The sequence below is a fragment of the Lepisosteus oculatus genome, chromosome 5 (genome assembly GCF_040954835.1).
Source record: "Lepisosteus oculatus isolate fLepOcu1 chromosome 5, fLepOcu1.hap2, whole genome shotgun sequence".
Lineage (NCBI taxonomy): Eukaryota > Metazoa > Chordata > Actinopteri > Semionotiformes > Lepisosteidae > Lepisosteus > Lepisosteus oculatus.
Window position 1 is genome coordinate 16,477,622 of NC_090700.1, and position 17,280 is coordinate 16,494,901.

Consider the following 17,280-nt stretch of genomic DNA (forward strand, 5'->3'; position numbering starts at 1 on the left):
GGAAACAGAGACTTTAACCCCTGTAGAAAAGATAATCTCCAGCTCTACGTGAGCTTGACCTAGACTGCTGCTGCAAGCCTGGCCCATAGCAAGAACATACCCATTGACAATGCAGCTCCAGGCTTCCTCCTACCTGCATGAGAAGGTCCCTCCCGGGCTTTGCATGTGTAAAGGAGGGGGCATTGTCATTCTCGTCCAGCACCGTGATGTGTGCAGTGCCCGTGGCGCTCCGAGGGGGCGTGCCACCATCCTGTACCACCACCACCAGCTGGTAACTTGACTGGTGCTCCCGGTTCAGAGCGGTCCGTGTGCTGATCTCTCCTGCAGGGAGGGGAAGGGAGAAGGGAGCTGTCAGCAAAGCTGGCCATGCATGTTTACATTAGATGGCTTTTAAAAAAACTAAACACAACAGTGACGCATACAGAAGATTCATGTCAAGACCACCGGCTATGCTCTCACATTGTAGCTGATGAAAAACAAAGCTTTCCAGGCTATAAGGATAACAGAAATCTGAGGAAGAATCCAAGTATTTTCTAGGCAGAGCTTGTTGCTAAGCTGTTCAGTTTCATCTGGAGGTATGGCCTTGCTGCCAAGCAATCTTGCTGCCAGAAATCTTGAGCAGTTCAGCACAGAATCAGTTTTACTGAATTTCATCAGATGTTTGACTTTCAACCTCTTATGTCTTGATGGTCATCTTGGGAATGTACTGCTTACCACACAGCAGTGACTTCTGATGCTTGCCTGGGACTCCAGAGACTAAGCATTTAGTTTAACAACTGTGTCTTGCCCCTGCTAAGAACCAAAGCTTGGCCATCTGAATAGCACATTCACATTACTAAAAAAAAAGTGTAGAAGGGAAAATGATTAACATATTAAGCTTACCAGTTTGGGAGTTTATCTGGAAGTTCCGGTCAGGGTGTAGGAGTCGGAAAGTAAGGCGGCTGTTAAGCCCTGCATCCCGATCAGTTGCCGACACTCTTCCAAAACCAGTACCTTCTGGCAAATTCTCTCGTACTGCCAGGAAAGCCCGCTCCTGTGCAAGTCTGGGGGAGTTGTCATTCTCGTCTGTTACCGACACTCGGACAGTGGCGCTGCCCGTTTTCTTCAGCTGACCACTTCCCGAGGTGGCTAGGACAGTCAGCAGGTATAGATCCTTGGCTTCTCTATCCAGGGCACTCTTCACAAACAGCCAGCCGGAGTCGGAAGCAATGCCGAAACCTGCCGCGTCCCCATCCGGGCGAAGGTGGTAAGCCAGAGGACTGGAGCTTGCTGTGCTCCCAGTGGGGCTGCTGGCGGCTTCCTGGTTCAGCGCTCGCACCTGGAGGAAGCGTGTGTTGAGCGGGGTTCCCTCCTTCAGCTCAACGCGGTAGGTGAGGGTGTCGAAAACTGGGCCCTGGTTGTTCTCAGCTTGCACGTGCACCACCAGGGTGAAGGTCGCACTGAGTTGGGGAACCCCACTGTCCTTGGCCGTCACTTGTAGGTCGTAGCGCGGAGTCGTTTCGTAGGACAGGCTTCCGATCAGCCGGATCTCCCCACTACTGCGCTCGATGCCAAAGGTACGCTGCCCCCCGGTGGAAGCCAGGTCAAAGCTCAGCTGCCCATTGGGACCCGAGTCGCGGTCTTCAGCGCGCACCCTGTAGACCACTGTGCCCATTTTGGTGGCCTCAGGCAGGAGCAGGGACTCCGAGGACGAAGGCAGGAAAGAGGGAGCGTTGTCGTTGACATCCGCGATGGTGATGCGAACCCGTGTCTGCCCAAAGGCCGGGGGCATGCCACTGCGAGCCTGCACCTCCAGCTCCAGCGAAGGACGGGCCTCATGGTCGAGAGGAAGGCTGGTGCGCAGGGCCCCCGTTTCGGAGTCCACTGTGAAGTAGCCATCTGGATCGCCAGAGGAGATTGTGTAGAAGACGTCTTTGGACTCCCCTGAAGGAAAGAAGTAAGAAAAGCCAAGACCATGAACTGAGAAGCAAAATAAGGAACACATGCTGTTTTAGCTTTTTGATATCAAACTTGATAGTCTGCATGATTTTTGCTGATTTATTCTGTTGGACTTGCACAACCTTATCAATAACTTAAGAAAATATTGCTACTAGGACTGAATCACCTAGTCAAAAGAAAAAAGAAAGACACAGTATTTACAAACAACATGATGTCACTCACTACAGCCATCATTGTTAGTTTCATGAAGGGAAGACTAGAAAATGTTTAAAATAAAAAATAAAAATAAATAAACTTTAAGTCTTATCCTCAGAATGGCCTTTTTTTAATAAAGGTATGTTTTTCTAAAAAACTATAGAGTATTTCTACATCCAAAAATGAAAATGGAAAATATTTATAATCCAAACAATATCTAAAACATACTTCTAAATGAGGTGTATACGGTACATACAAAGTGCCTCCAAAGAAAGTTTGTACATCTGGTGTAGATAAAAACATATTGGAAACATAGTATATCAAGTCTGTCAGCACATTCCATCACAGAATTATCTATGTGCTGGCTGAAAAGAAAAACTTTCATTCTGACAGTGACTTTTCCTCAGTTTCAGTCATTTTTTTCCAATCTGGTTTTAAAATGTTATTTTTACTGCATTTGCGCTTCTAAAATATTTTTGACTCGATTTATACCAATATAGTTAAAATGCATTACATAATGGGGGAATTGTTGTACATAAAACGTGTATAAAGGAAAAAGAAAACTGAATATGTAGTCTAACAATGTGAAGACTTTGATAGTGCCATTTTCTATCAGCATATATGGAACCTGGATATAGACTCAGACTTGCACACGTACCATTTCTGCTCATAGCTCGCACCACTCCCACCTGAGTCCCCCGCAGCACATCCTCAGAGACAGTAAAGAAGTAGTGTGCCTGTTCAAACACAGGGGGCGCCACTGAGCCAGCAACCACACTGATATTGACCCTGGCATTAACAGGAGCCATAAGCCCCCCACCATCCTGTGCAGTGATGACCATCTGGATCACAGAGTTGGCCTTCCCATGAAGAGAGCGAGACAGCGAGATCACACCTGCAGAGGGACACAGACAGACTCCTTGTAACGTTGTTGGACATATGTTGAATATTGTTAGGTTTTTTTTTAAGAATTATAATTCTGGAAATTAAAGCTGTTTTTTTTTTCCCCTGTGTTGTTCTTTTCCATAATAATGTGTTGAAGTACATTATTAAACTGACAGCGTGCAAAATAAATCTAAGGGACTACAAACACCAAAGATTTTGCATTAGGTCCCACAAACCTGTGTCTTTGTTGAGCGTGAAGTATTGTGAGCTGCCCCCTGGAACTGTACGGTACGTCACTCGGCCATTCTCCCCTTCGTCATGGTCGTAGGCCGTTACCCTGACAACAGAAGTACCAGGGGCACTCTGCGTGCTCAAGCTGACTGCATAGTGGACTGGGTAGAAGGTTGGTCTGTTGTCATTAATGTCAACCAGGAATACCTTCACGTAGGCCATTGAGTTAAGACCACCCTACAGAGACAAAATGATCCTTATTCCTTTTGCTTAAAAGAGAGAAGCATATTCAAGTTTTAGAGAAACACAATTCCTCTTAACCAAGGAAATAGTTATCAATACTGGATGGATATTTAAGTGACTTCCAATTACTAGATTTAAAATGCAAGAACAGCGGAATAAATGCCAAAACAGTGACAATAAACAGTAATTACTATAAATTTAAGAACTATGGTGTGTTTTTCTTAACAAAGAGTCACAGTCTGAAACAAATGCAAATCATACATACAGTTGGCTGACCCACTTGCGGTTCACTGAAAATGTTATAAAATTAAAATTGCTCCATGTTTGTCTTGGGGTAGGCTTCCATAACAGTGCAGAAAGTTACTGTACATTTTATTAACCCCAGTCTGACCTAAACAACTCTTCAAAAGTATAGATGTATAAAATCGCATCTTATATGGCCTCTGTGCCTTCTAGAAAAATTACAGTGGATCTTACAAATAGCAAGTGCAACCTAATAATTAACTGGTTTATTACATCTATAGCAGGTAAAATTAATTAAAAACATCCCCAGCCATACAGAAAAGAATCCACAATAACACGTACTCTTCTTGTCAGCACACAGTTTCTAGACATACTGTATATTCCCCAGAGAGCACTTTAGGAGCAGTTGTCATGACTGATGCAGGCTGCACTGGTTGTCACTGTACATCCGGTAGTGTTTGTTTCATTGGCTTTTAATGCGGAAAATGTACCAAAGACCCTGAGGGCAATTTGTAAAGGGAAAGAAAAGACGGGTGAGGGAGCGTGGGCTTATTACTGCCTGGCATTCTTTGAGGTTTCTCCTATGATTACTTTAACATAACTGCAACAATTTCCATTCATTTTTAGCAAATTATTTACCCTTTAGTAAAATGTGTTTTGGCATAATATACAATGATATTACAGCACAAATCTCTGCCAGAGAGATTCAATTGGCTTTTTTATTTCTTGTAATGAGAAAAGCTTCCTTTTGTAAGGCTGCTTTTAACCGGACCCTCCAGAACACTGTTTCTCAATGCCTGATTCATGGTGGCCTTAATGCCAGCCCATTTGAGGTTTCATTGAAAACAAAATAAGAAATTGTCAGACAAGTTATATCTAGTTATACTGTAGATATATTGATAAAAGAAGTGTGGAATTTCATGAACTCCCAAACAGTAATCACTTTGAGCTCCATCAGCACCACTCCACAAGGGAACATGCATATCAGAAAGACAGTCTGAAAGACTCAGTTCTGCACGCAACATGCAGGACACTGGACATCGAGTCTACAGATGGAGGCTTGTGACTCATTATGGAAGAGTCGACTTAGGTTAAAGTTTCTATTGCTTCACTCCTTTGCTTACCACAAACCTTTAAGCACAATATTTTCTTAATCTATACTGGTTAAGGTAAACTGAAAGACTGTTCGGCATTAGAATATTTGTAAGCTATGTTTTATGGTGTTATTGGACTGGTGACATTTTAGATACTAGCTACTAGATGTTATTACAAATATCATCATAACTTCATGCAAGCATAAGAAATGAAACTGATTTTAATCATTTTGAATGTACAGTATATATTGTTTCCGGGTATGTAATTTCCTTCGGTTTGCATGTATTGTACAATACAGTATGTGGCAAGTAAAGAGAATAGCATCTGTTTACCTTTTCTTTGAGGAATGTGTCAGTAGCGTGGGAGTGCCGCCTCTCTAACTCTTGGAGAGTCTTCTGCGTGGAGTTTGTATTTTCGACTCATGTCCGAACCAAACTAAGTGAATTTTTGGTGGGTGCTGCTGGGTGAGTGCGAGTGCCCTATAATAGACTCATCTGGTGTCCTGTGAAGTTTGGTGTAGTTCCCACCTTGTGCTCTACGTTTCCGGGAGAGCATCTGGGTTATCATTACCCTTACCAGGTCTCAAGAGTCTTTCCAATAACAGATGGATATATACTGTACAGTATATATATATGTAATTACTTTGGTGCCTGTCCATCTGTTTTTTATAAAGACATATGTCAGTAACTACATGACTCACATACAACATACAACACAGAGAGTATCGGGTCTATACTGTAAGCTGGTCAGTTTCAAACATTTTCAGAAAATAAAGCTGTTATCTGGCTGGAAAAGCACAAGTCTGTGTGTTATGATCCAATACTGCATGGGAGCCTTGCGTGCTATTGGGATTCATGTCATAGTCTCTACTAAGCAGGGTGAATTTCAGGCTGTTCCACATTTTTATGGACATGCAGTTTGTAAGCTTTCATTTCATGTATAATACGTACAGTACATATAGGTCTTATAGTTAAAAGGTTAAATGAAAAACAGTATTGATCTTAAAACTGCCAAATAGTCCTTGGTTTAGGATGCTTAGGAAGGCAGCCAACCAGCCAGTCCCTAGTATTAAAAACATGGAAACATTCTGCTCTAAAAACTATACCTAAATAATGTTTTGATGCCTGAAAGTATCCTCTCAACTCAGTATGAAACTAACTGCCTGTAAGCCCTGTTAATAACTTTGTAAAATGAAGTATTATACTTTTCTTCATGGATCGTATGCAATACACATCATCTTATAAGTATTTAACCTGATTCAAAGACTTCTGGTGCTTAATTCTTCAACAGCATTCAGTAATTCAGTACAATGATGCATATCGCTAGACAGTTTGTATTCTCAGAACTTTTCAAGTGTAGAGAAAAAAAAATGTTAGCACACATTTAGTACAAAGAAACTTCATTTTCTCTCTAGCTTCTCTTGAACTCACCCCATCGACTGCGGTGACAGTGAAATCGTAGCTGGTGGTGCCCAGGTCTCTGTCCAGTGCCACTTTGGTGCAGATCTGGCCAGTCTCTTTCCCGATGGTAAACTGTGTGGGTGTGACGCTGCCCAGGCCAGAGCCAATGGAATAGGAGATGGTGCCAAAAGAGCCACCGTCTGCATCCGTTGCGGTTACCTGAGCAGAAGAATGTAAGAAAACAAAGAGGTTCATACCTCCTCCTTCATTCCCCTACTGCAGAAAAAAAACAGAACATTACAGAAGTGTTTTATTTAACCTGAGAAGCAAAATGGCTTGCACAACTCAGTTTAGGTTATGCTTTTAAGTTATTCAGAGAGGTACTCATTACACACTCAATGCAATTTTTAAGGAATGCCTCATCACCATTGCATGAAATAATTGCTATAGCTGCAAGAGCCATTATATGAAGCATTTCACTACGAATTAAAAATAATTTATGCCTAGAATATCCCGTGCAATCGTTGCAAGGTTTTTCTAAATACGCAAGCAAATTTAGCATACTCATTTAACTAAACAGTTTTGTACATGATTAGGACATATACTGTAAATGAACCGTGGAAACGTGAAAGATTCCTTTCCTCACTGGTCAGACAAGTTGGGTTCTGTTATCATTTGCACAATATGCGGATTAATTAATAGACAGCTTTACTGTATAACTACCCTTGTATTTGATGTGCTATCATCTGAGTCAGGCCCATTTAGAAAAAAAATATTGTGCCATTTATTATTATTACCTATGGAACTGCTTTAATTCTTTAGGAATGGGGCAAACGATTTATGCAACTGACCTATGGGTTGGTACCACCTGAATTTGTTATAACATAAAGAATCATTAAGGCAGTATGGACTGTCCAGGACATTAGCTGTTACTGAAATAACATTTATTTCAATACAAAAGAGTGGAGTATTTCTCATGGCCATGAAAGTGAAGTTTTCAATTTGGTTCTGCTCGGTCAGAAAACCTTTTATGTCTGTCTGGCTGTGATGTCTGTGGGTATTCAACTCAAGTCTAGTATTTGCATGGTTTCTTAGATTTCTGGATTTTAATTCAATTCAGTTTTATTTGTATAGCGCTTTTTACAATGGACATGGTCACAAAGCAGCTTTACAGATTTCCGGGCCTGAAGCCCCAGTGAGCAAGCCTAAGGCAACAGTGGCAAGGAAAAACTCCCTAAGACTAAAGTAGGAAGAAACCTTAGAGCAACCAAGGCTTGATTTATCCTTTGAGTTATGGGTTAGTATTCTGCAAACAGAATGTACGGGAAATACCAAGTTTTGAGAAATTAGCTTCGATACAGAAAATAAACTGTATAATTATTATTAGTGACTACTCCTTCCTGGTTCCATGGAACACTATTTATGGTATTCTCCTGCAATTGAAATGGTTATGATTTCCCTTGTGTACTATAACATTACTATGTCTGTGTTTAAAATGAAATGTCACTGTCCCCCACAGCAGATTTCATTGACAGGTTGGATAATGTGTTTCCAGATTGATCTTGAGAGAATCTGGGCACATGCACAGGGTTGTTAAGGGAACAGGGCAATGGAAGCACATACTGTACTGTATTTAATGGAGAATCCCATTCTCAATAATGATGAGCGCTGTTGCAGTGTAGGAAGTTAAACAGTAGAGGTCAAGTCTGGCTTATACAGTAGCTCATTTGAGAGCACTGGGGTCTGAAGTTGGATAACTTTAAAGCAGTTTACACAGATTTTAAACCAAATTACATGAACATCAAATTAGAGGCAAGAGCTCTAGAACATGCTCCAATATCCATTAATTTATACAATATGAAATACACGTTCTACACGTGAAACGTGAACTGTCTCTCAAAATCAGTAGTTACAATAAATCGTTTCAATGTCTCACCTCCCTTAGTTTGGGGAGACTGGAAGTACAGACACGAGTGCTATAAGCAATTCCCTCCAAAGTGAGTATCCCTTGCTGAATCCATTTGAAAAGCAATTCTTGTTTGTCTGTGAAACATTGCCAACACGCAGAACCATCTGGCCCTCTGGCAGGCAGATGCTTTTTTTGCGAAGGGTAGACAGGCTTTGGATGGCTTTCACAGAGCAAGCCGCTTGTAAAGTGGTGGGACTGCTGCCAGGGGGAGACTACTCATAGCGACACCAGTCTGCGCCGGGCAGCGAAGCGGGGTTATACAGTACAGTACAGTAAAGTAAAGCACGCCTAAGGAAAGGCATGCATGATGTATTGCTGGAGCCAGAGCTGCTCTCCTGTGGTGGGGCTGAAGGGCTGCAACATGTAGCAGCCAGGGCTCCCCAGCTCCACAGACGTCAGCCAACAAGTGAACTCAATTACCGCTGCTCCCAAGTGGGAGAAGTCAAATAAACCAATCAGACCAGGCCTCTAGATACAAGGCAAATTAATTGCTTGCAAGCGTTGGCCCCGGCCATTGGGAAGTGGGGAGGAGGGGTGGTTGAGTTAATTCTTGTGTATTTGAAGACATTTCTCTGGAAAACCAAGCTTCAGAAAAGCTCTTCTGCATTGAAGGTGCCACCCACACTAGGACACCCCCATAAACATAACCACAGGTTCTGACTGGGCGATCCCTTTTCAAGACATCTCTTTCAATAAAGAAACAAGCTGGCCCTTTTAGGCTCAAAATTACATTGAAATATTTAATTAAGATAAATAAAGACACAGCTTTTAAAATATTTGGCAGAACTGTTAACAGATCAACTGCAATCACTGTCAGAACAGACCCACTGTATATGAATATAGTTTACACATAACAAGACTGCAACAAAATGCTTCATTTTGTTTCTGGGGCCCCGCAGGAGAAACTCTGAGAAGCCACAGAAATCTCTGAGCCCCGTGTTTGAGCACCACTACCATAATGCGCATGTCTGTCATGCAGACTCAGTCACAGCTGGAATAATCTGAAAAATGTCACCAATAGTCAATATACAATAAAGTACTGTAGGTTACACAAGAAGGACACATGCTTTCAGAAAACTAACAATATCACAGCACATGAAAAAGAAAAAAACAAATGGAAAGGGATTCATAAAAAAGATTCTACTAGCAATTATTTTTAGAATGGGAATCTTTTGTGAACAGTGTGGTTTCTGCATGAGACTGATTTACAGTTTCATATATCAGATGGCAGATAGTCTAAGGTCTGAAAGGAGAGATTTGGCAAGCAAACAGTGTCATTTTCACAGCTGAAGTCAAGGCGGGTTCATAGAGTAGCTACTGATCTTCAGGGATGACAGTATTGGACACTGAAGCCTGTGGTTTACCCATAAAACAGGGCAATGCTCTCTGCCAAGACGGGGTAAATGAAATGCTGACTTTCCTTTTTTTGGCAACAAATTCTATGATAACAGAGCTCAGTGTCTGAAGATCCTCATCACTTTAATTAATCTTCTTTACACATTCCAAGAACGTGTCAGGAAAACAGGACAATTCTAGATTTCCATTAGTTCCACTTAGGTGGTTCAGGAAAATTAAATTTAGAAGTGACAGCAATGTGGATTAATGGTTATAACTCTGGACCTTCAGCTGGAAAGCTGCAAGTCCAATTATCCGGTGGGATGCTGCTGTTGTAACCTAGAGCAAGGTTTTTCACTCATATTGCTCCAGTAAAATGGCCTGCTGTGTAAATGGGTACAAATGTAAGCAGCTTTAGATAAAACCATCAGCCAAATAAAATAATATTAAGCAAAGGGATGGATGCAAAGGTGGAAACTCAGCACTTGAGCTAAAAATTTAAATTTTAAGGCCTGGAATAACAGGTCATTTTGCAGTTTGCATTACCTAAAACAAAGCATAAGGAATAAAATGACAGTTACCTTGAACAATAATGTAGAAAATCTATAGATTTTATGTAAACATCTAAAACTGACAAAAATGTACCAATAACAATTTAATGAAGGCTGACTGCGCAGCCACAGACCTAAAGGTTTTATAGGAAGGAATGCCTATACATTAAACAAATGACTACATCAATTAAGAAATTAAAACCAGGAGGCACTGATTTAATGGGTGAAAGCTTACAACAGAAGACAAATTTATGTAGAGATTTTTACCAGCAGACGATCTTAAGGCATTTAATGTTAAAAAGCCAAGTTCAATAAAGGCAGAGTTGAATATAAAAGGGATACAATTTTTAATCCATCGCTGATAAAAATTGGGAGATAATTTTATAGACAAGGAGCTTTACAAACAGAAGACCTGCCACCCACATTTTTCCAGATGTTAGAAGCCCAGAATCCAGAATACATGTACTTAGTGTGAAAAGGACTACTCGGTAACTTCCCCATAAGAAGATGGGGTTAGAAGATAGAACGGCACCCACTTCATCCACCATTGAACTAAAGCACTCATTTGGGTGATGCAATAGTAACCATTATGCACCAGCAACCCCACTACAGAAAAGTCCAGGTATAGAAGAGAGAAATTGCTTAACCAGTTGTATTAAAGGGAAACGTTCGGTAGGCTAGACTGTACAAGCCAAGATGCGAATTTAGCCACTTGAGCAGCAATCCTGCTTTGTGTAGAGCTTTCCCATACTAGTACTGTCCAGGCCCAGCTTTGCTGAGCTTATGAGATTTGATGAGTTTAGACTACAAGGTGGCATCCCTGCTGTCAGAAAAGTACCAAAGCTAGAAGCTTGGTGATAAAGAAAAAAAATCCTAACAGCTACTCAAGTACAGAAGACAATGACTGTATCCTGTATTCTTTACAAGCTGTAAATATGAAATCGGAGATTGAAGTACACTGTCAAATAACACGTTACAATAGACAATGCAAACAGTTAGAAATAACAGGCAAATGTAGCCTTTCCTGACTAGAAAAAGTTAAAAAATATTGCAGTACCAATTTTAGGGTTGAAGGGTTTATCGACCTACAGTACTACAGTATGTCTAGTTCTGATTATACATTTTTCCTAACTTAAGATTAAGATGAGATAGAAAGATAGAACAAAGGTCAGCGTAGTGCGGAGCAATGACCTGGTTCACAGATATAGTCATTTTTCCATTAAAAATTTCAATGAGTGAAAAACCAGCATCAGAATCATACTCTGAGGGAAACATTTCCTATCGTGTTGCGTTTCAGGCTGTAGAAGCCCTGAAAGTAAGCCCTTTCAATACAAACCCAAATCCACATCACTTTCCATTTCAGTCACAAAAAAGGCATGAATAGTTTATTTTTCTGGGCACAGGCCTTTCATAAAACCTTGGCACTTGGACAATGGATATATTAAATATTTATGATATGAAACCTAAAAATGTACCAGAAACAACCTAACACCTGGGAATGATAAAAAATGGTAATTGAAAATAAGGGGTTTATTCCTTTAGAAAGGAAATCTTTATTTTCTTTCTTTCTTCCTTTTCATGCTAACCTACAGTATACAGGAGAGGAAAAGTGTCAAGAAACACATTTAAGAACAAATGTGCTAGGAGAAGTGTCACTGGTTGATTTTTGATTTACAGTGGTATTGTTCTTTACAATTTAAGTTCAGGCTGTGATGTACTGCAGAGGTGCTCAGGTTCGAGGACAGACTTTGACAGAGCATAATGCAGAAACAAAAAGATGGGATTTGGCTATAGGGTGAATATGAACGGACTGAGTTAGGAATAATGATACATGGGAAAATAACAGGAGTGAGCTGGACAAAAGCTACAATAATGGCACCTAGAACAAGACAAATTAAGGAAGCTCAGTGGACTGATTACAAAGTGAAGTTTAAGACTTTCTAATCTACACACAAAATATACTGTATAAGGGACCTTTTATGAGCATGATCACTCAGTATTGTCTCACCTATTTTACTGTTGTTTTGCTTTGACATTTAAGAATATGAAGTGGTCTCTTTGCAGATATGGAATGTACTGTATGTGGGTATTATCAGAGCAGGTAACATTCATAAGTGACAGCTATTCTTCTAAGTTTCTATCCTAATTTTTGTACAGTACTGTACCAAATATGATACCAGCTCTCCTGACACTGTATGAAATATGATCGGCTCCTGACACTGTTCTACTGTGCCAATTCTACCTCGTCTTTAGATTGCTGCATGGCCATACTGCTGTATAAGTGGCTATTAATGATGTTGGAAAGAAGCAGAATTATTCCAAAGAAGGCATGAGAACACATTTCATGCTAGTGATGAAAAAAATGAAAAGGTCTAGGAAAAAAAACATTACTTTGTACTTGGCTTCAACACAAAAATATACATCAAATGCTTAAGAAATATATCTTCCATATATTAAACATGGCAGCATATTATTTGAAATGATATGCTTTTGATATCTGTGAGCATAAAAAGAAAAACAAAAGTTTAATGTATTTCCATTTTGTCACTGACTGTTTTCATGGTTCCGTAAAACCGTTATTAAACAACAAACTATTGAATTCTAGACTTTTTTAACAATGCCAAGGATATTCTTTTTTTTCTGCCAAAGCAGGCCTTATTTAACCTCTGTAGATGCAGTGTGCTGCAAGGCAGTTTTCAGTTCCCTGAAGATGCCTAAAAACCTCCCAGATAAAACAGCTGACTGCAGAATTTTCACTGGAAAGTGATCAACGTTGCATGAAAGCGTTTATCATTTTTGAGTTGGCACAAAAAGCCAGACCTCAGACCATAGACCTTGAAAATAAGGCAATGCGCAATCCTTGTACAGATCTGCCATCCTGCTCAAAAATGACACATCAGACGTACAGGAAAATGGCTGTTCTCTGTGTAATAACTACCTAGCAAACACCAAGGTCATTTTCTCTAAATGATCAGTAACCTCACCAAACCCAAAATGAGACAGTGCTACAGAAAAAATAAATGGTCTATAAAAGTGATATGGACAACCTTTGTGATTGTAACTCTTTGTCCATTAACTGCCTGAGCAGTTCATGCAGAGCAATTCTTCAACACAATAACCACAAGAATTCACCATACCTACATGCATTAATAATAATAATAATAATAATAATAATAATAATTGCTTACACTTATATAGCGCTTTTCTGGACACTCCACTCAAAGCGCTTTACAGGTAATGGGGACTCCCCTCCACCACCACCAGTGATGTGATAACAATATTCAGTCTTTAGCATCAATGACTCAGTTGGATTTGTGTGAGCTCCAGTACAGCTACACTAAAAAAATCACCCCATGTCACTAAAAAGTATAATTTCCTAACCAATTCCTGCTGAAGAATTTCAAGCTTGTTTACTCAATGCGCTCAAATAACACATAAGGTTAATTCATTGACCTTTAACCCATGTATCTATTCCAACTCAAACCCGAGTTTGAATTACTTAACAGTTTGGTGGTCTCTGCTCTACTAACTACAATTTCTAGCTCATTTTCACTTCTACAAGAACTGAAACACCCTGCACTAGAATATAAGAAATTGTAATAGTGGCAACCAGAATGGGATGAAGCATCTTTGATCTCTATGGTACAATATAAACTTTCTTTGGGTTTTTCTCTCATGCTGGTTGTCCACAGTTATTGCTCAGTAACACAGGGCTGTTGCTGGCTTAATACACAGGTGATACTATAATAACAATAATAGTCTAGTGACAAAAAAACAGTTTATATTATATAATCTCCTAAATGTAAAATTAATTTCCCTTCCGATTTTTTTCACAGGGATATTGTGGAAAATGTCAGCTGAACTAAACTGGGTAGCTTTTTGCCTGAAGGGTACCTCAAGGTGTAAACCATTTTGCAATGGGTTACCTTTCTTGAATACTTGTTAAAAGGCAAGAAAAAACAGACAAGGTACAGTACAGTACAACACAAAAACCGATACAGTGTCTTTTTAATGAAACTGGAGAAATTAAGGGTTATTTTCACTGTTGCTGAAACTGGCAATTTAAAATGATCTTAAAATACTTTCTTGAAAGTGAGTAGTACAAAATTAAAGAGCCTTTATTTAGAGCAATTATACAGCATCATTTCCAGCTGAATGTCTACGAGTAATGTCAAGATGTTTTGGATATAAACTCTAGAACCGTGCCCTGAAGCACTACAGCAGAACTTGAGAGGTTAAGACGATGCAATGTATTTTATGACCCGGTGTAAAAAAGAGAAGATGTCTAAAAAGAAACTGATATTTCAAAGGAGCTCCTTTGCTTTATTTAAGGGCATTACAGGAGAAAAAAATAAATAAATGAATAATTGTTCTTTCCTGTAAGATCTTGGGTTCCAGAAAGCTGGCGGGACAGGATTATAATCTTCTTATGGTCTCCTTCACTTCCTGAGAGAAACAGGCTCTCAATTGCTCCTGAATGAAATATTCTCCTAAGGTGATAGAGTCACTCTTTGTAGTCTTGTTTCTTTTTTAACTGTAATTCTATTTTTCTACTTTTTTTTCTCTTGGTGGAAAAAAAATATTTTTCAAGGTCAGCAGGCAGCTGTTCTCCTGCTAGACTTTAATCTGCACATCCCAGACAAGAGTGTGGCTTGATGGGAGCTATTCTGTCCAGTGCAGTTGGGCCCCCTTCTAAAACAAGCTTGAGAAATTTGAAGAGATCAAGGTCACATTTTACTTCAACAATACATTTATTGAGTGCCCTGAAGACACGTTGCTACAATCCCTCCACAATAATGATGGGAAAGATTTTGAAAATGGAAGAAAGAGCATCATCTTTACACAAGATGTCTCTCGCTGATGATGTGATCAGAAATGTGGCTTTCAAGGTGTTTGGATAAAATGCATGAGCTGCCTCTCATACCTGTATCCATTTAGAAATAATATACAATTGTCCAATCATTAAGACAGAAAGAAAAATCAGAAACATCTTTAGAAATCCAGGAGCATCAATTCAGGATGAAGATCTGAACGACTTGTTGAAACCCAAAGACCCTGAAAATAGAGGGTATTCTTCAGGTTGTGTTTTATCGCAATGCTAAGTAAAATAAACGCATCTCCAAATGCCTGAGGGGAACCACCAAAAACAAGTTTTTTTTTCTGCCAAATAAAACAGGCTTGCAGAAGTGAGGTGTGCAAGTGTGTGTTCACATGGTAGGACATGAATTAGCATGGGTATATACTATCCCACTCACACTCAACAACTGCAACAGCTGTATAGATGCTCTACACTATGACCTACTGTACGCTACATTGGTTGCAAAGAATGTATAAATGAGCTGTGGGTTCTGCTAAATAAGATCAACAGCTTAGCTTAATACAGTCACTAATAACTGTGTTTCTCTGTTGTATAATGGGGATGACTTTTCAAATTTGTAATACCCCTTTCCCTCAAATAATGTACAATTGGGAAAAAAATCACTCGTGGACAGCTTAGTCTCTGATGCTGGATAAACTTAGAACGTTGGCATCAATATACAAAAATGACCACATATAAGCACAGGGCTGCGACAGACAAAATAATAAAAAAAAAACAGGAAAGATGTTGGGGAGAAAATAAAAAGGTTTTGAAAAAGAAACATTCCAAAGCAGAAACATAAGAAGCAGAAGAGTTCAAAATCAGTTAATGATTTCCCAGTGTACTCAAGTTGAGGATGCACCTACAATTCTGTGTTTTGCCCAATACAAATGTATTGTTCATTCAGGATTCAATGGAATCTTGTTGTAACAGATGCACATTTCACAATGTTTTTGTGCCTCAATAGAAGTGTGAAAAAAGTGCATACAGTATGTATGAGTATTCTACGGGAAGTGATTTGGAATTGTATTAGAGTACGGCTTAATGTGGACATTGGACAGAACATACCTCCTTCTCCAGAAGGGTTACACAAAGACTATATTGTTCACTGTGAAGAGTGAGGCTGGATGGAGGGCTTACTTCGACTCCAACAGGAGAAATGACTGGCTGGTTCTGACTGGCAACACACAGCTTAAGCTCACAGCAGCTCACAGCAGAACCAGGGCTTTCTACACAGCGATCATCTTTGTAACTGCTGTAAACCACTTGTCCTTGATGTGGATTTTAGAGTGCAACCTTATCTCAGCTTAGAGATCTAATATATTCAGGAGCAATGCTAAAAGAACTGATGCTGTACATAGAGTTAAGCAATTTGGGCAAAATAATCCAAGCATTACAAATATTACAGAGTATGATAAGGTAAAAGAAATGTATATGACAGCGACCATTTTCAATGCAGTGTTTAGCCACTAGAGTTGGTTAGGACTGTTAATATAGACTAAGATCCGATAACAGTCTAAACCTCCACATGATTTTAAGACATTAACACTGCAATACCTGATGATACTTTTTCTATTACATCATAATCATTTAGCAGTTTTCTGAAAGCACTGCATCATGATGCTATAGAATGCCAAAACACCTGCTTGTATAAATTCATTGTAAATGAATTGCCTTTATCTAATTTCAAGGGATTTCAAGGTTTGCAGCTATAGATGATCGGCAGCAAGTACCCAAAAGAAAATAAAAAGCAAAAGCAACAGAGTGAGTGAATCTGAACTTGTATACTTCTCCAATATCCTAGCTACAGTTTTAATATACTGCAAAGAAGCTCTTCTGATACTCACAAAAACACTGACCATGCTGCTGTGCTTATTCCAGGCCGGGGAATGACCCAGTAAAAGCAGTAGCGATTGCAGCGCTGCTTACTTTTGGCTTTTCAGTAGAACAAGCAGAGTGCATCCTGCAGATATAAGTTTTTACATTCTAAACATACATGTCCTGTTGTGAGCACTATGGAAATGTATTAATTCAGCCTCTTTATACCTGAACAACTTTTTGATGGACAAAACTTTGTATCGCAGAATTTCACACTCATTGGTACTTTTTTGAAAAGCATCTAGTATTTTTTTTCCGGGGATATTTCAAGTATAATTTGGTTCTGAATGCAGATCACTAGCACAAACAGATCTGTCTCGTGGCAAAAACCCTTGGCCCCTTCTCTGTGTGGAGATGAAAGAGAGAAAGGTTCCTTTTTTGTGCTTCGCTCAGCGATAAGACACACAAATGAGATCCCAGCTGCTCTAGCAGCCTCAGTTCTCATGGGGAGAAGCGGGA

At 39.7% G+C, this 17,280-nt stretch overlaps 1 protein-coding gene across 1 annotated transcript in view; it reads right to left on the minus strand.

Annotated features, from left to right (window-relative positions):
• dchs1b (dachsous cadherin-related 1b) overlaps positions 1 to 17,280 on the minus strand; it is a 162,017-nt gene that overhangs the window by 33,251 nt on the left and 111,486 nt on the right. The window contains exons 4-8 of the mRNA XM_015341936.2: positions 6,261 to 6,449; positions 3,255 to 3,486; positions 2,792 to 3,028; positions 883 to 1,923; positions 134 to 321 (exon numbers count right to left, since the gene is read on the minus strand). Of these exons, the coding sequence (XP_015197422.1) occupies positions 134 to 321; positions 883 to 1,923; positions 2,792 to 3,028; positions 3,255 to 3,486; positions 6,261 to 6,449 (1,887 nt within the window). The remainder of the gene's footprint in view (positions 1 to 133; positions 322 to 882; positions 1,924 to 2,791; positions 3,029 to 3,254; positions 3,487 to 6,260; positions 6,450 to 17,280) is intronic.